Genomic DNA, 23,470 nt, shown 5'->3' on the forward strand with positions numbered 1-23,470 from the left:
AATGGGGTTACGTGACAGGAGCACTGCCTGCTGCTACTTATAGAATGCTTTGCTCCTCTGGGTGGGTGACTGTGTACTCTGCCCATGTGGTAGGATAGTACAAAACCATATATTAACTACAAGAACTATTAAGCCCAGAATAGATTTTCAGGCCCTGTCTTGATTTTCTTAACCAGACAACAAGAGAATATTAATATTGTTCTGCAATTGGTCTTTGGAAAGGATTGGTGAGGATAAAAGAATTCAGAAGACAAAGTTGAAAATTCAGCATAAACTGTACAAAGCACTCAGAAATCTTAAAATAAATCAAAACTGAACAACCCCAAAACTGAGGATCAGAGCAAAAAAAACTGGACAATTCACTTGTCAAAAAGAGAAATGACATCCATAGAACAAGCTGCCTGAAAAAAGGCCTTTACTGCTAAGTCATCAGGGCCGGCTCTGGCATTTTGGCCTCCCTTAGCAACAAACAAAAAAACGAGGTGGCCAGAACGGAAAAGCAAATAAATAAATAAATAAATTTAAAGAAACCTGCGGCACGGCCGGAGCGCGGGTGCAGGGGGACCGGCTGGCGGGGGGGAGGGGGCGGGAGCGAGCGGGAGAGAGAGAGAAGGGGGCGGCCAGGGCTACAGCAGGGGCGCTGCCACGTGGCCCCTCCCACTGCATCGCCTCCTGCCACCTGCCGCGAGGGCTCCGCTCCGGTCGGAGGGGAGGGAAGGAAGAGGACTGCCCTGCAAGGCGCTCTGGTTCTCCACGCTGCCGCCCCCTACAGGGCGAACGGAGCAGAACAACAACAACAAAAAGCAGCCGTGCTGCCCTAAGATTGGGCAGAATGCCGCCTCGAACAATCTGCCGCCCCAAGCACCAGCTTGCTCAGCTGGTGCCTGGAGCCGGCCCTGTAAGTCATGCCACAAAAAACAGGCATTGTACAATTTGCATTTCAAATTAAGGTGCTTCTGAGGCACATAGAAAAGCCAAACTGACAAGGACTTTGCAGAAAGTTCATGCATGAGGTGTAATGTCTAACAAATACAAGTACAGAACACCCTAACCAGTGGAAAAAAGTGAGGAAAGAAGCAATTGCAGAACTTAAAATGAATAGTAACTGAATCCTACTCACCCTGGGAGAATAGGGAGATATAGTCACTTAATCTCTACTTGAACTAAATTATTTATTTAATGGTAGAAAAATCCTATCTGAGTAACAGAAAAGCTGTGTGCAACAGTCCCCAACAGGCACTCTCACAAGTGATTTCCCATTGTGAAACAGCATTCTCCAAAGCTAATTTCATAATAAAATAAAAGCTGCTTCCAAATGATTTTCACCTTTAAAGTTGTAGTATTTAGAAACTGAATGGTTGCCTTTTTCTGTTGCAAGTGTCCTAAGTGGTGAATGGCTTTTCAATTTCTAAAGATTTTTTTTTTATATCCCTTCCCCTTTTCTCTCTAGATTTCCTCTCCCTCCCATCATTCCACCCCATTCTTTGTCCTTCTCTTCTCTCTCTTTTCATTTCTACCCTTCACTTTTATTCCCTCCTTTTGTGCTTTAAAGGCCCTCAATACATGTTGAGTGCTATAAAGAAAGTCAGCCCAGTTGTCAAATCTGTTTGGCTAATTCTTGTTCTGATGAGAACATAGTAGCATTGGTTAAAAAAATGTCCCCTGTTACAGCCACAGTCTTGGAATCCAGGTAATATAAGGGCCCCAGTTTTACCTGTCCATGAACCATATCATCCCCATCACAGACACCTGGCTGAAAGAGAGTCCCCAGTGGATGTAGCCTAGGGTTACCATATTCTGTACCTCCAAATGGAGGACACTCCACGGCCCCCAGCCCCGCCCATACCCCCTCCCCAACCCCGCCCCCTCCCCAAAGTCTCCGCCCCCTCCCCTGCTTCCCGCGAACATTTGATTCGCGGGAAGCCTGAAGCAGGTAAGGGGGGTGTGGGGGGGAGGAGGCGCAGCCCAGGCTAGCCCCCCCGGCGGCTCCAGCCTGGGTCGGCTCGGGCCCTGGGGTGCCGGCCCCGGCCCCGGCCCACCACCCCCGGCCCGCCCAGCACTGCCGGCCCCCGGCGCACCCCCGGCCCGGCTCCCCGGCTCCCCGCGGGCCCGGCCGACCCGGCTCCCCGCCGGCCCGGCTCCCCGCGGGCCCGGCCGACCCGGCTCCCCGCCGGCCCGGCTCCCCGCGGGCCCGGCCGACCCGGCTCCCCGCCGGCCCGGCTCCCCGCCGGCCCGGCCAACCCGGCTCCCCGCCGGCCCGGCCGGCCCGGCTCCCCGCCGGCCCGGCTCCCCGCCGGCCCGGCCGACCCGGCTCCCCGCCGGCCCGGCTCCCCGCGGGCCCGGCCGACCCGGCTCCCCGCCGGCCCGGCTCCCCGCGGGCCCGGCCGACCCGGCTCCCCGCCGGCCCGGCTCCCCGCCGGCCCGGCCGACCCGGCTCCCCGCCGACCCGGCTCCCCGCCGGCCCGGCTCCCCGCGGGCCCGGCCGACCCGGCTCCCCGCCGGCCCGGCTCCCCGCGGGCCCGGCCGACCCGGCTCCCCGCCGGCCCGGCTCCCCGCCGGCCCGGCCGACCCGGCTCCCCGCCGGCCCGGCCGACCCGGCTCCCAGCCCGGACCCCGGCCCGGCACCGCGCCCCCAGCTCCCCGTCCGGCCCCGCGCCCGGCCCTGCACTGCGCCCCTGGTTCCCGGCCCGGCACCATGCCCCCGGCCCCGCACCGCCGGCCCCGGCCGAGCACCACCCAGCCCTCCCGATTTTCCCGGACATGCCCGGCTTTTGGGGATTTCCCCCCGGACGGGGATTTGAGCCCCCAAAAGCCGGACATGTCCGGGAAAATCCGGACGTATGGTAACCCTAATGTAGCCAGTCCCTGTGGCTCTCTCCATGCAGCCACTTGGGTATGAGGAGTGGCAGGTGCATGCTGTGCTCCAGCTGATGTATGGTCCTTTGGGAACCATTGCCTGATGGCACAAGTTAGGGGCTAGCACAGAAAATCAGGGAGCTGTAACTGGTGGTTCTCATTTTGACCCCTCTTCTAGGCCTCCCTGGATGGCTGTGTGGAAGAGGGGAGCCATCCTTTATAGGCAGAACCAGTGAGGCACCTCTTCTGCTCTCCCAGGGGCTCCCACAGCCTGTTAGTGATACAAGCATGTAGTTATTGGAGTAGCTGCTGCAGCACAGGGACAACAGCTCCACCTGATCCTGGCTTAGATGCAAGCTGTCTAGGAGGTAGAACTCTGCATAGAAAAGCCATTCCGTTTCACAGAGGGTTTCAGTATTTCAGAATTTGGCACTTCCAGGCTCCTGCTCCTAATCATCCCACCTGGCAAGCTGAAGGGAAGCCAGGAGCCTGCAAATCCTGATTAACTTAGAAACCTCAGCACTTGAGAGCTGTGTCTTCCAGGTTCCCAGTTCGCCATCAGACCACCAGGCACTCTGATGAGGAACTGGAAGCCTTGGGAACTCTGTTCTGTAGCAGCACACCTGGTGAGTTCTGTGGGAGCTGGGATCCTGAAAGCCCTTGGAGTCCCACTACATAACAGCCTGGAAGCTTTGGAACTTGGGAGTTGGGGCTTCCAGACTCTCTGCTCCATCTTAGCCTACCAGGCAGGCTGCCGAGGGGCCATGCCGGCAAACTGGCAGGCAGACAGGCTGCTTTCGAAACCTGCCTGGTTGACACGGTCCTGTTGCAGCTTTGTTGAAAATGGAATTGTCTCCATGAAATGTTTTGATTTCAACACAGTGGCTTTCTCTGATGAAGAAAATGTTTCATTGGAGAATTTCTGACCAGCTGTATTCTGGAGCATCAGTGGAAGGCTGTTGTGGAGATGGCCCCGCTTTATCGCCTCCCCAGTGCTTTAGATTAAAAGAGAGGGACCCGTTCAGGGAACACGTTTCAAATTGTAATCAAATACTAGTTTTCTTCTTAACACAGTTACCCTTGAGGGCTACAGTGTAGCGCCTTGAAGGCCTGTGGTTGGGCACCACTGTTCTGTGGGTGGGGTTGAATACGTGTCAAGGGTTGTAGTGTGTATTTGCAATTCCTTGGGAGTTGAATCCATGCACACATTTGAATCTGGCATACATTTGAGTATTCTTTGGGGTTACTGGTGAAATGCTGGGGGTCTATACTGATATCTACTAAAGCAATAAAGGTTATGATGTGCACAGTACTTTTTTGTATGTTATGTGTAAGCCACATCACTGTACCTACATACATAATATGTGAGTAATATACTATATGACGTAAGGTTGCAAGACCATTTACATTTTAAGATCTCTTTAAGAACCCTTCTATCTTTGTTACAATAACTCCTTTTGGCCTGCAAACTTTTAGGTATATTCTGTGCTAAAGTGATTTTTATGGGGCATAAAATTTAAAGCAAACCATCTACACAAAGTTAGGGTGTTAATGCTCTTAATTTTCCCTTTCTCTTCCTCATTCACTCCTTTCAACCCAGCTTTCCAATCCCTTTTTACTTTTTGTTAACTGGTATAGCTTAGTCTGCTGTACTGTGAAAAAGTTTTAATATACTAGAGATGGTGTATACCAGGGGTCAGCAACCTTTCAGAAGTGGTGTGCCGAGTCTTCATTTATTCACTCTAATTTAAGGTTTCGAGTGCCAGTAATACATTTTAATGTTTTTAGAAGGTCTCTTTCTATAAGTCTATAATATAGACACCTCTACCTCGATATAACGCTATCCTCGGGAGCCAAAAAATCTTACCGCATTATAGGTGAAACCGCATTATATCGAACTTGCTTTGATCCGCCAGAGTGTGCAGCCCCGCTCCCCCGGAGCACTGCTTTACCGCGCTATATCAGAATTCGTGTTATATCAGGTCGCATTATATCGGGGTAGAGGTGTAACTAAACTATTGTTGTATGTAAAGTAAATAAGGTTTTTAAAATGTTTAAGAAGCTTCATTTAAAATTAAATTAAAATGCAGAGCCCTCCCGGACCGGTGGCCAGGACCCGGGCAGTGTGAGTGCCACTAAAAATCAGCTTGCGTGCTGCCTTTGGCACGCGTGCCATAGGTTGTCTACCCCGGTGTATACTTTCAAGAGATACTGGAATAAACTACTCGACTTTACTCAGTCTTGATGTTGGAAAAAGCTATAAATTATCTTCCTAGATGCAATCAGTGCAAAAATTCAGCTTCTCCAATAACACAGTGCATGGAGGAATGCAAAATGTTCTGAAACAGCAAGCCACCTGCAGTACCTAAAACTTAATTGTAAATTACATCTGAAAAGGCTTTAAGTCTTTTATCCACTAGATTTCTAGTTTTCCTCTGACACAGACTGATCTTCCCTCAAAGACTTAAGGTCAAACCCTGACACAATGTGAATTCATGTAACTCACGGAATTCATGTAACTCATTTATTCATGGAACTCCTGGTCCAAGAATAAATGGCTATTCAATGGTAGTCATTTGACTTTCCATTGGAACACAGCTCAAGGCTACAAGCAGATGAAATAGAAAGAAATCATTAAGGTGGTGCTTCGGGCAAGCCACGGAAAAGAACTCTGGTCTGTTTTTACAAATTTATTTAAGCTGTGCTAGATAACTGTAACCTCTGAAACAAGTAGCTCTTATTCTATTTGCTCTCCACTGCAGTTCAGTTGAGTATGCTCACCACAGCCTGAGTAACAACTAAACTGGGAATCACATGAGAAGAATCTGGAGCCAATAACTGAAGCTTGCTATAACTTTCTTGTTTTGTTCTTTCTGTTTGTTTTAAACGCTTTTAGTTTCACATACCACAGCTTGATGATCAGTGGGACCAGGACAGATTGGTAGTTTACCTAATATTCAGTACATGGAAAGACTCATTGCAAAGCACAGAAGTCCAAGAAGGCAGAACTATCTGTTCACCCAATTAGAAAATAGTGTGTCGTAACTCCCTTGTCGCTTTGACACTCCCTCATTCATGGAATAAGAGAGTCAGATGCTTTATCTGCAAATTGAGCATTCTTTCACTGCATAATGTAGTGATAGGGCGAATGTAAACTTTGTGAAAATTGTTCTTAGAGGACCAACAGAGAAATCACATACATGACTCTTTGTAATATTTTATGAACTATGGCAAACAGGACTGTGCCAGGATACACTTGAATCTTTGTGGCTATATCACCTTATTCTGTGATCACACCAACTCTTACAAGCTAAGCAGCCAGAAAAATTCAACGGGAGATCTCAAAGGAACACTTGGGTGCTGCAAGAAGTATCATTAATAATGTGGGAGATAGTGCTCTTTTTTCTGAGTTAGTACTGAACCAGGGCTCATGCTGTGGCTCTTAATATCTCTCCTTTGATTCTTTGTCCTTGCACACCACAAAGATGTACAGATGACCTGCGACATAGAAAGTGGAAAGGAGGAGGATAAGGTATCAGTAGCAGAAAACTACTGGTTGTAGCATAAATACATTTTTGAAATCTCATGGCATGGCTAGAAGCAGAACACTAATTTCCAGAACAGTTCCAGCTAGTAGGCAGGATCTGAGTTTTCTCTGCATAGATACACATTTGCTGTGGTGTCTGAGCTCTCTGTTGGTCTACTACACCAATACGCTCAGATTTTCTGCATCTGTGATGGTCGATTCTGCGTTCAGAGTGGACAAATGTGGTATCTTCTATGCTTGAGCTTCTGCCACCCTGAATCCTTGAAGGGCTGGATGTGCTTGGGGAGCTTCTGGCTGCAACTTGCATTTTGGACCCACATCCATCATGGCTGATGATAGCTTGTGGGAAGGAAGCATTGGTTCACTGTGGGTGGAAATGATGGTCAGTTCCCCCCTGGAGAGAGCAAGGTTCCATCACCTCTTATATAAGTTTTTATTACATATTTACTAAAGAAACCAGCCCCGTATTTTCACAGTCTTGCCTATTATTGTCCTGTTCCTACCCTATTATTTTAGGATGCTAGAATGCAAGGGGCAGATAAGGTAGAATATTGTGTGTTTTCTTTCGATTGAGAAGAAATGAAAAGTACCCACAGCAAAACCACTTTGGCAATACAAGTAAATCCTAATTATCGGACTGGCTCGGGGAACGCATCTGGATTTTATATAATCAAGATTCAGATGAGAGTTTATCTGTTCTTGAAGTACGTGGCGTTCCTTGACTCCTTTCAGTCTAGCTTTAGGCCTGGGGTATGGCAGAGTCTGCAGTGATCTAATTGATGGTTGCTCTCATCACAGCAGGTCATGATCAAGAGTCCATGCTGATTTCTTCAGCTCTACCAGTTGCCTTTGATACTGTGCATGAAGACATCTGCTGAGCTGTCTGATCTAGTGGTCAAAGCAGGAGTCAGGCTGGGTCAGATATCAGGAGGTCAGAGTCTAAGATAGGTCAGAGGGCATACCAAGAATCAAGTGTCAGGAGGCAGGCAGGGTCAGGTTACCAGGCAATCAGAAGCAGGAGAACCACAAATCAATAACTAGAGTCAAGCCTGGGGAGCAAGAGTGGGAGCGGAAGCAGGAGCAGGAAGCACTAGGCTCACAGTCCAGAGCAAGGTGGGTCCCTGTTGCATGGACAACTTCCTGTTCTTGTGCTGGATTTATATAGACACTGTGGACCAGTCAGGACCCCCAGCATTCTGCCAGTCAGGTACCAGGACTGGAGTCTTCTGTCAAGGTTCAGCTTTGCCTTAGCAATTGTTAGCAAGTTGCTGTGTGGCAGGTTGGAGCTTACTAGGCTCCAGATTTGAGACCCATGGTCCCTGACAATGATGGCCATTGGCATTTGCAGGGTAAGGTTATGTGGAGTTGTGGGCAGTGGACCCAGGGGGCTAGCCTAGGGCAATTCCTCATCTGCCCCAAGGCTTTCTTGTGTGCCCTACTACAAGGTTCTGTTCTTTTACCCTCCTGTGCATTGTTTTCGTGAGAACGCTAAAGGAGATAATGAGGTATTATATGGTGTGGTGCCATCAGTATGGGGGTGACATTGAGCTTTACATCTCTTTATTATCCTTCCAGGACAGGGCATTTTTTGTCTTTCCCAATGTCTGACTGTTGCTTGGATCTGAGACATGAACAGGGAATATGACTGAAGTATTGTTAGTAGGTTATTGAAAATGTCTTGACTATAATCCATCTGGAAGAGATGGTAAATAGGATAACTGCTGCTTAATCAAGGGGATTTGGCCCTCTTCTGTTACCAAGGTTTGCAATCTGTGGGTCTTGTTTGTTTCTTGCCTGTTTCTGGTGCTTGGATGCCAGAAGTGACCAAGAACAATCTTGTACAGAAGCACTGAAATATTTCAAGATATATTAGACTTTAAAGCCAGGACTATTACAATTCTTTAATTGTTATTTTATTAGCATGGAACTGAGGTAGCCACATTATACATGTGACTTAGCCACACACAATTGATTTATACAGCTTACCCCCCAAAAGTGACAAGGTATATTTTAGAGAGTTCAATATTTCCAATTTTACTGGGAATATTTTTTATGTCCCTCTCCCTGTAAAGTCCAGTGCCTTAGTTATTGTCAATCCAACTGTACAGAGCTGAGAGAGAGCCATAAGCTTTTCTATATCTGGACATGTCACAAGTTGTAAAGTCTGATCTCAGGCATTTTCAGAGCTAGAAGTGAATGCAGGATCCCTTCGGGAAGCTGGGAATTTCTCCTCCCAGTGGTATAAAGCACCCATTTCCATCTGTGCAGGCTTCAAGATATTGAACTTTGGAGTCATTAAATTTTTAGTCATAAAAATACTGGTACAGGACTGAGAAGTTACAAAGGTGGATGAACAATATTATCCTCATTTTTTCAGAGTGGGGAAACTGAGGCACGAAACTGTTAAGTGACTTACCTCACGCAGCGAGGCAGTGGCAGAGTTAGGAGTAGAATCCAAGTGTCCTGACTTCCTGTCTAGTGTCACATACGTTTGACCACATTTCCACCCAGAGCCAGACCTAATAAAAGGAAAGAAAAATTCTAGAGACGTATGGAGATCCTGAAGTTCTGTTTCCCCTAATTCTGGCTCGTAAGTGGTTTATTCAGATGAACTGGTGGGGCCTGAATGGTGGTTCCTCGTCCATTTCATCTGTCTCTTCTGTCTTCAGCTGAAGTCTCTCGCAGGCCTCAGAATCTGTTTGACTGCTCTAAGGTAGCTTTTATTTGGTTCACTCACAGTTCTCCTCTGAGACCTCTTCTACCCCTTCTTTTTCTCACCACCCAAAGAGAGTATTTACACAGGTAACTTTACAAGTTTTATCATTATATGCCAGGTAGTCCTAATGACCTTATACCCAGAGAGAGAAGATTGAATGGTTTGTACTATCATAGGCCTGAGGTCCTCCATTAACTTATTCAGTTGTCCTTTTCTGTATTTTTTTATGCACTGCAATTGATAGTTTATACACGGTTTTAAAAGAGAAATGTTTTAAATGAAATAATTACAATGCGCTTCTCTCCTCCTGCGTGTTTGAATTTTGTAATAACTTGTTTGTTAGAGTAGCAAGGCAGAGTGGCCTCTCTCCGAGCTGGAGAGTGAGGGACCACTACACTCTCCATGGTGGGTGGAGCCAAATCCGCCCCGCCTCCCTCGCTGGAAATACCAGGGCGGGACAGGAAGTATAAAAGGAGAGCCCTGGAGCTCAGTAGGTGCTGGGCCACGGGAGAGCGGGAGAGAGTAGACGTCTCTTTCAGGTAGCAGAGTCCTGTGCAGGATCCCAGACCAGCCCCTGGGTGGACCAAGGCCTTGCTGTCAGAGGAGACAGAAGACCCCCAACAAAGAACTGCACTTGCCCCTGCCTGACTGCAAGGCAACAAGACCAAGCCCCCACTCAACAGAGCCTCAGTGACTAAGGGTATGTCTACACTACGGGATTAATCCGGATTTATATAATTTGAATTTTGGAAACAGATGGTATAAAGTCGAATGTATGCGGCCACACTAAGCACATTAATTCGGCGGTGTGCGTCCATGTATCGGGGCTAGCATCGATTTCCGGAGCGTTGCACTGTGGGTAGCTATCCCATAGCTGTCCCATAGTTCCCGCAGTCTCCTCTGCCCATTGGAATTCTGGGTTGAGATCACAATGCCTGATGGGGCCAAAAACATTGTCGTGGGTGGTTCTGGGTATATCCTCCCCCCTCTCCAGGGAAGCAACGGCAGACAACTGTTTCGTGCCTTTTTCCTGGATGAACAGTGCAGATGCCATACCACGGCAAGCATGGAGCCCGCTCAGCTTAAGACAGCAGTCACGAACATTGTAAACACCTCGCGCCTTATCGTGCAGTTTATGCTGAACCAGAATCTGCAAAACCAGGCGGCGAGGAGTAGGCTACGGCAGCGCGGCGGCGAGAGTAATGAGGACATGGACATGGACTTCTATCAAACCACGGGCACCGGTGCTTTGGAGATCATGCTGTTAAGGGGGCAGGTTTTAGCCGTGGAATGCCGATTCTGGGCCCGGGAAACAAGCACAGACTGGTGGGACCACATAGTGTTGCAGGTGTGGGACAATTCCCAGTGGCTGCGAAACTTTCGCATGCGTAAGGGCACTTTCATGGAACTTTGTGACTTGCTTTCCCCTGCCCTGAAGCGCCAGAATACCAAGATGAGAGCAGCCCTCACAGTTGAGAAGCGAGTGGCGATAGCCCTGTGGAAGCTTACAATGCCAGACAGCTACCGGTCAGTCGGGAATCAATTTGGAGTGGGCAAATCTACTGTGGGGGCTGCTGTGATGCAAGTAGCCAAAACAATCACTGAGCTGCTGCTACGAAAGGTAGTGACTCTGGGGAATGTGCAGGTCATAGTGGATGGCTTTGCTGCAATGGGATTCCCTAACTGTGGTGGGGCGATAGATGGAACCCATATCCCTATCTTGGCACCGGAGCACCAGGGTACCCAGTATATAAACCGCAAGGGGTATTTTTCAGTGGTGCTGCAAGCACTTGTGGATCACAAGAGACGTTTCACCAACATCAACGTGGGCTGGCCGGGAAGGGTTCATGACGCTCGCGTCTTCAGGAACACTACTCTGTTTAAACGGCTGCAGCAAGGGACTTACTTCCCAGACCAGAAAATAACCGTTGGGGATGTTGAAATGCCTATAGTTATCCTTGGGGACCCAGCCTACTCCTTAATACCATGGCTCATGAAGCCATACACAGGCAGCCTGGACAGGAGTCAGGAGCTGTTCAACTACAGGCTGAGCAAGTGCAGAATGGTGATAGAATGTGCATTTGGCCATTTAAAAGGTTGCTGGCACTCGTTACTGACTCAGTCAGACCTCCGCCAAACCAATATCCCCATTGTTATTGCTGCTTGCTGTGTGCTCCACAATCTCTGTGAAAGTAAGGGGGAGACCTTTATGGCGGGGTGGGAGGCTGAGGCAAATCGCCTGGCTGCTGATTATGGCAGGGCGATTAGAAGATCACACCAGGAAGCGCTGCGCATCAGAGAAGCTTTGAAAACCAGTTTCATGACTGACCAGGCTACGGTGTGAAAGTTCTGTTTGTTGAAAACCCGCCCCCTTGATTGACTCATTCCCTGTAAGCAAACCACCCTCCCCCCTTAAATCACAGCTTACTTTTAAAGGAAATAAAGTCACTGTCGTTTAAAAATCATGTATTCTTTATTAATTGATTATAAACATAGGGAGAGAACCGACAAGGTAACCCGGATGAGGTTTGGGAGGAGGATAAGAGGGAAGTAAAAGGCCACTGAAAAAATTCAATATAATGACAGCCTTTTGGTTGGGCTGTCCACTAGGGTGGAGTGGGAGGGTGCACGGAGCCTCCCCCCCACGTTCTTACATGTCTGGGTGAGGAGGCTATGGAACATGGTGAGGGGGGAGGGAGGTTATACAGCGGCTGCAGCGGCACTCTGTTAGCCTGCTGCCATTCCTGAAGCTCCACCAGACGCCGGAGCATGTCCGTTTGATCACGCAGCAGCCCCATTTTACAGATACATTTTACAGAACAATGCTTAGACTCTTTCACGGTGAAAAATACTCTTCACATTACATAGCACATGTGATTTCAGTACAAGGTCGCATTTTCCATCTTAATATTGAGTGCCTGTGGCTTTGCTGTTAGAGATCACAGACGCAGGTCCGGGCAACAGAATTCGGCTTGCATGCGGCCATGGTAAGCCATTGTCTTTCGGCTTCTGCGCCCTCCTTTCCCACATACCAAGCAAAGCCCGTTGACTGCTGCGGTTTTCCTGTTAACCTTCAGCAGCAGAAAACAAATTAACCCCCCCCCCCCCCCGCCGCCCATCCAATTCTCTGGGATGATCGCTTTATCCCTCCCCCCACCACGTGGCTGGTATCAGGGAAGATCCCTGCTAGCCAAAGGCGAAAAGCTCAGCGCCAATTCCTCCCCCCCCCCACGCTTGGCTAACTGCAGGGAAGGATTTCTTTTCAGCCACAAGCAAACAGCCCAGTAGGAACGGCCACCTCTGTCCCCTTAATTAAATTCCCATATTTCAACCAGGTTACCATGAGCGATATCACTCTCCTGAGGATTACACAGCGAGATAAAGAACAGATGTTGCTTGAATGCCAGCAAACACCGGGACCATATGCTGCCAGGCTTTGTCATGCAATGATACCAGATTACTTGCTACTAGCATGGCGTGGTCAAGTGTCCTACCACGGAGGATGGAATAAGGCTGCACTGCCCAGAAACCTTCTGCAAAGGCTTTTGGAGTACCTCCAGGAGAGCTTCATGGAGATGTCCCTAGAGAATTTCCGCTCCATCCCCAGACACGTTAACAGACTTTTCCAGTAGCTGTACTGGCCGCGAATGCATCCCAAGTCCTCAGGGCAAATTAATCATTAAAAAACGCTTGCTTTTAAGCCATGTTTTATATTTTAAAAGGTAAACTCACCTGAGGTCCCTTCCATGGGGTCATGGTCTTGGGTACTGGCTTGGGAGGGTACTTCAGTCAGGCTGAGAAAAAGATCCTGGCTGCTGGGGAGAACGGAGTGCTGTTTGTTCTCCGCAAGCTCGTCCTCCTCCTTCTCCTCTTCCCCGTCCACGGAATCCTCAGGTGTGGCTGATGAGATTACCCCCGCCTCAGAATCCACGGTCAGAGGTGGGGTAGTGGTGGCGGCCCCCCCTAGAATTGCATGCAGCTCAGCGTAGAAGCGGCATTTCTGTGGCTCTGACCCGGAGCGACCGTTTGCCTCCTTTGTTTTCTGATAGGCTTGTCTGAGCTCCTTGACTTTCACGCGGCACTGCTCTGAGTCCCTATTGTGGCCTCTCTCCATCATGCCCTTAGAGATTTTTTCAAAAGTTTTGGCATTTCGTCTTTTTGAACGAAGTTCTGCTAGTACTGAATCCTCTCCCCATATAGCGATCAGATCCAGTACCTCCCATACGGTCCATGCTGGTGCTCTTTTTCGATTATCGGCCTGCATGGTTATCTGTGCTGATGAGCTCTCTGTGGTCACCTATGCTCTCCTGTGCTGGGCAAACAGGAAATGAAATTCAAATGTTCGCGGGGCTTTTCCTGTCTACCTGGCCAGTGCATCTGAGTTCAGATTGCTGTCCAGAGCGGTCACAATGGTGCACTGTGGGATAGCTCCCGGAGGCCAATACCATCGAATTGTGGCCACACTAACCGTAATTCGAAATGACAATATCGATTTTGGCGCTACACCGCTTGTCAGGGAAGAGTACAGAAATCGATTTTAAGAGCCCTTTATTATGAAATAAATGGCTTCGTTGTGTGGACGGGTGCAGGGTTAATTCGATTTAACGCTGCTAAATTCGAATTAAACTCATAGTGTAGACCAGGACTAAGTGGGGTAGGAAGTAGCCTGGGGGAGCCAGACCTCGAGTCAGCTGTGCTACCAGGAAGTGAGGAAGCCTGGTTCAGGGGCTTTCCCCATTAACCCAGTGGCAGGACTGCCCACCACTGATAGGGCCCTGGACTGGGACCTGGTGGAGTAGGGTGGGCCTGGGTCTCCCTGCCCTTCCCCCACAGCTGCCATCCCACTCCTGGGGTGGTTGCAAACTCATCCTAGACCAAGAAGCCTGCACCTATAGACTGTTCCAGCCAGAAGGCTCGGGCTAAAGATTGTTTGTGTTATGCCCCACCCAGAGGGTCAGAGCCCCCTTATAGACTGCCATTATAGACTGTTAATTGCTGTCTGTCCCAGCCAGAGGGCTCTGAGCTAAAGACTGTGCTCTGTCCCGCCCAGAGTACTGGAGCTTCCCTCTATAGACTATTGTTTACCATTTGCCTGTAGCGAGGCAGAGTGGTCTCCCTCTGCCCTCGAGAGCAAGGGACCACTACACTCGGTGGAGAATGCAGGCATCGCCCTAACCCTGAAACAGGGGGACAAGCCCAGTGCAGCAGCAAATCGAATTCCCCCTTCTGCTGGACATTAAAACGGTGAACCTTCCCAACCAGAAAGAATGGAGGTCAAGAAACTCATCAGATGGCTTGCTGAGAGCCAACAGCAGCAGTATGTGGCACAGCTTCAGCTTGAGCACTTTTGAAGCCAGGATACTGGCCTAGATGATACAGTCTATAGCTGTATCTCTATGGTATTAAGTTTGAGGGTTTTCTCACACTTAAAAAGAAATCATATGGCATGTGTTATCACAATGTTAAAATCCAAAATATAGCCTTCCATTGTCATCACAGCATCATTTTCACTAGTAGGTCATGCAATTTTTTATACACCCGTTATATGCCATATGTGAAATCTCCATGCCCACACATACACCTCTATGATTTTTTAAAAACTCTTTATCCTGGTTTATTTGAAGTCTTCTGTTCCTGTCAAATAGTAGTTTACAAAATGTAATTAAGACTCTCTAATATAATATTGGAATTGTTTCCTTTTGCAATTGATAATTGCAGGGCTACATTTTTCTCATGAAATCTTGTAAGAGAAATATTCTTATGATGAAATTACCTTTCAAATTGACTTCTCCCTGAAAGTTTTTTCTATTTCTGTTGTACAAATTATTAGATGTGTGTGTCTTTATATATCAGGATGAGTGAAGGAAAGTTGATTTATCCCTCTACTACCTCTTTTTCTTTGAAAACTCATCTTTTCTGCAGTTTATATCATTCTGTAAAAAATATTTGATTTAATAGGTTAATCCCAGGCAAACTATGTGTTATATAAAGGGAAAATGTCCTTACAAATATTAATTTTCTCAAAAACACAACGGTCTGGAAATTCTAGGGTAACATTTACATTTTAAAGAAATCCCAAACTTAATGAAGCAGAGACGTGCACAGTTAAGCTTACTGAAACAACGTTAACTCTGCCCCCAGCTCCTGTCAACCTAATACCCTGCATACTCATCTTATCTGAATGCAATTTAGAAACATTTTTATGGCAATTTTGAAGGACATTGAGAAGTAAAATTTTAACCCTGCAGCTATGGACCTCTTAAATACTCTAAATCTGACTGTTGGTTTAATTCGCCTATGAAACTGAGGGATTTTGGAGTACACAATTTGAGTGTACAGTTAGTCTATCTGCACTAGGAAGGTAGTACAGTTAGATCACTTGTCAGTTTTTCTGAGTCATTGTGATGATGAAAATGCACATCACGACTAGGATTGTTTCCTCTAGTTTTTTTGTGATACGGGGCAGAGCTAATCAGTCTCCTTAATTTTATATATTGACACTTTCTAATGTTGGATTTTTTTAAAGTTTAATTTTAATCGGGAATTTCCAGACTTTTTATTGTTGTATTTTAGGATAAATATAACATTGTCTTATTTTTCCCTCCTTAAGTAATTGATAAATATTACAGCCTAACAGTTTAATGAAATTTTTGAATGGAAATTACCTTCATTTAAAAAAAATGTTAATTGCTTAGTGACAGGAGTCTCCATAGAGCTTGAGAGAACAAATAAATTGCAGGTCACCCCCTCTGATTCTCCAATGCATCTCTACTCCTCATGCCATGAATTATGTACCACCATCACAAGAAGCCTCAACAAGATCTTAAACGGTGCTCTGCAGGTCAGCAGATTCAGGTTCTGAAAGATCAGAGAGGGAATACATTCTAGGGTACATTCCTGCAGCATTTGTCATTCATGTGAGTAAGGACTGCAGACATGGCACTGTCGTGGCATAGATACATCCCATCATGGGGTGTCTGGTCGCATGGGACAAAATAGGGGTTATGGTTCAAGTGGCTAGACTAGGTACTGCTGTCCTAGTCTACAAAGCAAAGCAGCGCAACCTAGTGGTCAGAGTCCTCGGGGCTGCCTTTGCTCTCGGGGCAGCATGGCCTAGTGGCCAGAGTCCTCAGGGCTGCTCTTGCTCTCAGGGGCAGTGTGGCCCAGTGGCCAGAGTCCTTGAGCAGTGCCCACACACTGCAGTAGGTGTGGGGTATGGTAGCAGGGTCCCAGGCCCATCCTTCTACACCGGGTCTCGACCCAGCACCCTGTGAAACCAGTAGTCGATGGTTCAGCTCTGTTTCCTATTTTTACAGTCATGTTCCCTGGGTTGCTTCCTACCCATGGTTTCTGCTCTGCCAGTTCTCATGGGGTGTTGGCCTTCCAGCTCACTCTTGTCCTCCGGGGTTATCAGGGGTTCCACCATCGATCCCATTGGCTCGGCCGCCACAGTCTGTAGCTCCAGTAATTCTCTGGCAGGAGCTGGCAGCATGTGTCCACTCTCCTGCTCAGCCAGCCCAAACTGAGCTGGGCCACTCCCTTTTATATTCTGTCTCTAGGTTGAGCATGCCAAGCAGGGGCGAGGGGGCGTGGCCTCTTCAGCCCACAGTGTGGGATTAACTCCAGCTGGGTCAGTGCAGGGTCACAAGCCCCTAAGAAGGTAAATGTAACAGTAACTTTTATATAGTTTTACAGTTTGCTCCTTTAAATCCATATAAAAAACTCTAAATGCTCCAAAATACTTTACCTTGAGTAACGTGGTGTTAGGATGTAAGCTTTTTCAAATTCTTGCAACTGAAACATAGCAACAAAGCAGCAGTAGTAAATATTTATATTATAATATGGTGATACACCTATCTCATAGAACTGGAAGGTCAAGTCCTGCCCCCTGCCTTCACTAGCAGGACCAAGTACTGATTTTTGCCTCAGATCCCTAAGTGGCTCTCTCAAGGATTGAACTCACAACCCTGGGTTTAGCAGGCCAATACTCAAACCACTGAGCTATCCTTCCCCCTTATGAGGGTGTCCAAAGGCCCAGTTTGAGATTGGGGCCCCATTTTGCTGGGTGCTCTAAAACACAGAAAATAGACAATCCCAGCCCTAAATGACTTACAAAACATAACTGAATTTCTGTCCTGAAAGCATGTCTCATAAGAAAAAGTATGTTCCTTTTTGGTAGACTTGATTCAAACAGCACAGCTATCTTTTATTTATTTTGTTCATGCTTTTTTTAAAGAAAAATTATTATTATTACTATTATTTACTGCTGGTATTTATTTTAGAATGTTTATTTAGTTGTTCAGCTTATTTTTCCTTTTCACTGTTGCTTTTAATACCATACATGATATATTCATCTAATTATATGCAAGTAAACTTTAAAGATCAAATCATGAATATGAAAGGGACCACAACACTTGAAGCAGTCAGATTTTGTATTTAGATGCTATATTATTAATTCAAAAGCTGCAGTATATACATTACCAAGTTCCCAAAGGCAGAATAAAATTTGGGTTTTCAACTTCCAGAAGCCACATCAGAATAAAAAATATATTAATTTAAAAATAATAAATTTTTAGAAATGAAAAAAATGTCAGCATGCTTCTTTGATTCTATGTCTATGCCACTGCTCTTCTCTTTCTGCTGAGAGAGATAGTGGAGGGGGGGTGGGGGAAGAACAGGCTACTCTATCTCTTTGTTACTTACTCCGATAATAGGGAATATGTATCTGTTTACCTCACAATTTTTAATGTGTTGTAGCCTCACAACACCCCAGGGAGATAGGGAAGTGCTGTCATCTCCATTTTACAGATGGGAACTGAGGTAGAGAGAGACTAAGTGACTTGCTCAAGTCCACCACAAAAAGTCTTTGGCAGAGCAAGGAATTGAAGCTGATCCTCTAAGGCAGAGATTCTCAACCTTTTTCTTTTTGAGGCCCCCCCAACACGCTATAAAAACTCCATGGCCCACCTGTGCCACAATAACTGGTTTTCTGAATATAAAAGCCAGGGCTGGCGTTAGGGGGTAGAAAGCAGGGCAATTGCCTGGGGTCCCATGCCACAGGGTCCCCCACAAAGCTATATTGCTCAGTCTTCAGCTTCAGCCCCAGGTGGTGGGGCACATAGCTCTGGACTTCAGCCCCATGCGGTGGGGCCATGGCTTACTGCCCTGGGCTGCAGCGAGTCTAATGCTGGCCTTGTTTGCTGCCCCCCACCCCAAAACCTGCTCACGTCCTCCCTGGGGCCCTGGTTGAGTACCACTGTTCTAAGGCCCAAACTAGCACCCTTATCACTGGACCATCGTTCTTCTTCCCTGCCTTTTATGTTGTAGAAGAGAGGCTATGAAACAAATAGCTATACAGCTACTATTTTCTTTCTGCAAGATTATTTTCTCATACAGTGGTTTAAGAGGATTCAACATATATGGGCATTGTAACTATAATTGTCACTGTGTGTTAGCCATTCATTTTAACCATTTGGTATGTAAGATTAATGTACAAATATGTCACAGTTATTTATTCATGTAGATTTTAATTAAATTTAGCTTCTGGTTAAATTCCTCTTAAAATCATTTGATTCATTTACTCACCTTTGTATAAAGATTAGGTGAGATTTGCTTTTTCTATGTCTGGGGTCTTCACCATTCTCATACACTTACAGTTACTTTCTCTGTTTCTCGACCAAAAATGTTCCACGTGTATTTTCCTAGAACCCCAGTATTTGATCAGCTGCAATTTAGTATGCATTATTTTACTATTCACAATAGCACTGATAGGGGACGCAGAACCGCCCGTTCACTAGAATGTGGCACAGAAGAAGAAAAGACTAACACAACTTCATGCTTTTAAATAGGCATATTCAGAACAAACTCTTAGTAAGTGTTTCACTTCACATGTATAGGTGAAGAAAATATTGTTTAGCATGTCTGTTTGTTTCTCTTTTTCAGTTATTGTAATGGATGCATGCTAGATCCAGATTGTGGTCTCTGCTACAAACTGAACAAGTCAAGTGTTGTTGAGTCCTCATGTGTTCCGGTTAAGAAAGAATCTACAATGGCAGCAGCATGGGGCAGGTATGTCACTTTGAGAGTTTATGTTCCTTAATTCATAACTTGCCTCAATCAGAATTTAATTTCAGGCTGCTGTGAGCATTTATGCTTTAATTTAAAATGGTATTCTTAAACATCTTTCCAGAAAATTGATCTTTTGACTGGTATTTTTGACATTATTATTTCATTATAATGTACAATATGCATTTCCAGTATGAAAAAGGTCCCATGTAGACTTCATTTTTCAAGGAAAATAAAAGCTGTCTAGGAGTGAAGTACTTATGATGGTTGCCTTAAAGGTCACATCAGATTTTTCGGAACACTAATTGCAAAGAACGATGAAAAATTAGTACTCGTGCTATGACTGAATGATAGCTTTGAAATACATTAATTATGCAGCCTTCTGTGCTGCTCAGATGAAGTGACTAAAAAGGCAAGATATAGTGGGTATGTTTGTGTATTGACACAGCTGTACACACATATGTTTAAGTGCTGCAACACAAAGAGAGTGGCAAACCACGAGGACCAACTCTAAGGACACTTTACATTTCCCTGTTGTTTTGGATTTTTTCTTCTGAGACAATTTCCCCTTCTCCCATGCCCTCCAGTTGCATTAGAAGCTGTGAAGTTTCATTTTCTTTTAAAATAGTTTCTTTAAACCTTACCTTTGTTCAAACATTTTAAAATTAAGGCAAAGCTGATAGGCTTAGTCACTCAGCTGAACAAGTCTAAAATGTCAGCTGCATGGTGTGTGCAAGAATTTGTGGGTTCCCACATTTTTAAAGTGGCAACACTGTATACTTTGTGCTTGTGTGTGAATATATATGTATACACACAGAGAGGTTCCCACTAAAACATCAGCAGTTATCATGCGCTTGTGCATGAGGTAGCAAAGCATTTCCCTACCCTTAGAAAGATTCTGTATAGTTTTATCTTTTATAAGGCAATCACTTTATGACCAAGAACCTGTGATAGTGTAGTGTAAAGTTTTTATCAACATGTGTTTGGGATGGTGTGAAGCCACAAGGGAATTATATAGGTCATCCATGACTGCTGATAAAACCTTTCTACCTCATCTCACTACCATGTATTTTGCTTATGCCACATGTTCCATAAAAAAGTGTTTTAGAAAAGTTTTAAAAGTTTTTATTGGAGCTATTTTTTGTCTTTCTCCAACTTCAAAATCAGGTGCCTTAGTTATGATGAGTCACCACTGCCCAGGGCTCAGAGGAAATGAAAATATCAAACTAACTCAGTAAATAATAAGTGTAAAGTGTCTCTAAAAAGGACCTCATCTTTCTTCTCTATACATTAAAATGTTATGTCCAATCTCTTGGGCCGTTCCAGGCATAGAGGTGAGTGATATAATTCCACTAGATTGAGGGATTTTATATTTATTCACTTATGAAAAAGCAACACTGCTGCTTTGCTGCATCACCATATTGTGGCTTGATTTTAAAAGTGGTTGGATAATTTTATGACCAATAAAATATGTATTTAAAAAGCAAATCTAAAATAAAGGCTATAAAATCTCATGTGTAAGGGACCAGGGTGTAGGCAGTCTCGGCTAGTGTTCACCAGTCAAGGATGGCCACAAAGCGGTAGCTAGCGAGCAGGGATTGGAATAATGACTAGAACTGGGACTGATAAACAAGAGTCAGGGTCAGAGTCAGCCTGGGGTTGGAAACCAGAGATCAGAAAGTGAGGTGTAGTCTGGATTCACAGCAGTCCAGAAGCCTGTGTGGTTGTTCAAGACAACTTTCTGAAGCAACCTCCAGGGTTAAATAATGCTCATAGACCAAACATAGGGCCATGGGGTTGTCAGTATGGATCATTAGGTGGTACGTCCTGTGGTGCCTAATCTCCAGAGTGTTCCTTGGATTGAGCTTTGTATAGCCTCTCAGTGGTGATGTGGGAATGTCAACTATTCCAGGCTCAACAGACCTGGGTTCTAGTCTTACAGAGCCTTACGTCATGCTCTTGAGCATATAGTGAATATTTCCCCTGTTGCTTGCACAATCTTGATTTTCAGAGGAGCTCCCATATGTCATAATAGATCTTTCTTCATATTCAGGGTCAAAATGGTAGAGTACATGAAACAAAGGTTAAGTACCATCTCTGTAGCTAGAGAAGATGTAATAGTATACAGTAAGACTTAAATGGAGACATAAACTTGTTACAGATAATTGCTAGATAAATCAAACTTATTTATTAAGCAGTTTTCTTGTTTAACTTGCAATGAAATGGGCATCTGTAATCTTTTATATTCCTGATTTATGCTTCCATAGTACTCTTCTTTACAAAGTCTTTTGACACAAATAAGGTATGAAGGTAAAAAATACTTCTGTTCCATCAGAGAAGTTATTGTGAAGGCAATGATCTAAACATTTCACCAGAGAACTAGACTCAGGTAGGTTTATAGTTACTCTGAAAATCCTGCCTAAGAGGAGGAAAACCTACTACAGTACTCACTGTAAGGATGTGGGAACTAGAATCCAGATCTGCAGAGCTAGGACAGGTGATACCCATAGTGCCACCTGCAGGCCATGCACAGCAACAGCCAGAGAGCACTGTGGAGAATAGACACCACAGGAAGTACCTCCCAAGGATCCCAGAGTGACAGTACCCTGCAGCCCTCTGATTGGCCAGCCAACGTATTTAATCCTGGAGGGTGCCCCAGGAAGTTGTCTGGGCAATAACAGAGACTTCAGGCCTGCCGCAACTCCAGACCTCACCTCACCTCCTGATCTCTGGTCTCCAATCCCAGCCTGACCTTGACTCTTGCCTCATGACTCTATCCTGGTACTATCTCCGGTCTCTAACTCCAGCCTGACTCTGACCCTGATCCTGCCTCCCGATTCCAGTCTGGTACTATGCAGGTCTCCAATCCCAGACTGACTTTTACCCTGACTCTTGCTTAACGAACCCAGCTCTGGTGATTCCTCTGACCCCTGCTCACCGACTACTGTCCCTGATGTGTGGACCCAGCCCAGCTGTGACCAGACCGCCTATGCCCTAGTCTCTTACAGTTTGCCTAGACCCACTTCCAACCTTCTCTGCAGGAGCCCATTAACAAGGATATGGAAGGGATGGGTCTACCATCACCCATTGGACCCCAGACCTGCAGGAGCAGGTCATGCAACTCCAAACCAAGAACCATCTGCTGCAGTTCCAGATGGCACAGCTCTTAGAGGAAAGTCAGATACTCCTTGAGCAGTTAGCACAGTTCCAGAAAGAGAATTCTGTGCTCCAGGCTCGAGTTGAGCCACTGCCCTCTGTCCAGGGCTGTGCACAATCCCCTTAAGAATCCTATGTATGTTTCCCCCCCCCCACATGTATCCCTCCTGAAACTTTCTAGAGAGACCCCTTTCCTGATCAGTCCCAACAGCCTCCCCTGACAATCCAAGTCTAAGGGCATGAGGAATATATAATCCACACTATATTGGACTCTAAACTGCAGAGCGGGAGACTGTACTACCTAATTGGCTGGCAGGTAGTACAGTCCTGAAGAACACTCCTGGGAAGCTACTGCCCATGTCCATGTTCCAGTAAAAAGGTTTCATCAAGACAACCCGCATAAACCAGGTCCAGTGCCCACCCAGAGGGAGGGCACCCCTGAAGAGGGCGGTAATGTAAGGATGCAGAGATGAGAATCTGGGTCTGCAGAGCCTGGAACAGCTGACATTCTCACAATGCCACCAGGAAGTCATACAGAGCCACAGCCAGGGAGCACTGTGGAGATTAGGCACCACAGGAAGTACCACTGAAGGGATCTGGAGTGACAGTACCCTGTGGCCCCCTGATTGGCCATCCACACTATTTAAGCCTGGAGGGTGCTGCAGGAAGTTCTCTGTGCAACAACACAGTCTTCAGGCCTGCTGTAACTCCAGACCTCATCTTGGCTCCTGACCTTTCTTCTCTGATCCCAGTCCGAATCTGATCTTGCCTCCCGATTCCAGTCTGGTACTACCTCTGATCTGCGACCCTGACCTGACTTTGACCCCGAGTCTTGCTTATTGAACCCAGCTCTAGCGATTTCTATGACCCCTGCTCACTGTCTACTGTCCCTGATGTGTGGACCCAGCCCAGCTCTGACCCCTACTCTTACACTCACATTATAAGTCTATAAAATATAGCCTCATTTCCACATTTAGCATTGTACAAGGGCTTGCCGGGGCTCAACCTCTCCGGGGTGGCGGGGAGCCACACCGGCTCACTACACCCCGTTGAGCTTTGGGGGGGGTCTCCCTCGACAGCCTTTGCTGTAATTGGAAGCAACAGGATTAAGCCCAGGCCCTAGATCAGGG

At 46.4% G+C, this 23,470-nt stretch overlaps 1 protein-coding gene across 1 annotated transcript in view; it reads left to right on the top strand.

Annotated features, from left to right (window-relative positions):
* SLC2A13 (solute carrier family 2 member 13) overlaps positions 1–23,470 on the top strand; it is a 324,413-nt gene that overhangs the window by 239,360 nt on the left and 61,583 nt on the right. The window contains exon 7 of the mRNA XM_054018969.1: positions 19,062–19,187. Within this exon, the coding sequence (XP_053874944.1) occupies positions 19,062–19,187 (126 nt within the window). The remainder of the gene's footprint in view (positions 1–19,061; positions 19,188–23,470) is intronic.

This window comes from Malaclemys terrapin, chromosome 1 (assembly GCF_027887155.1).
Source record: "Malaclemys terrapin pileata isolate rMalTer1 chromosome 1, rMalTer1.hap1, whole genome shotgun sequence".
Classification (NCBI taxonomy): Eukaryota; Metazoa; Chordata; order Testudines; family Emydidae; genus Malaclemys; species Malaclemys terrapin.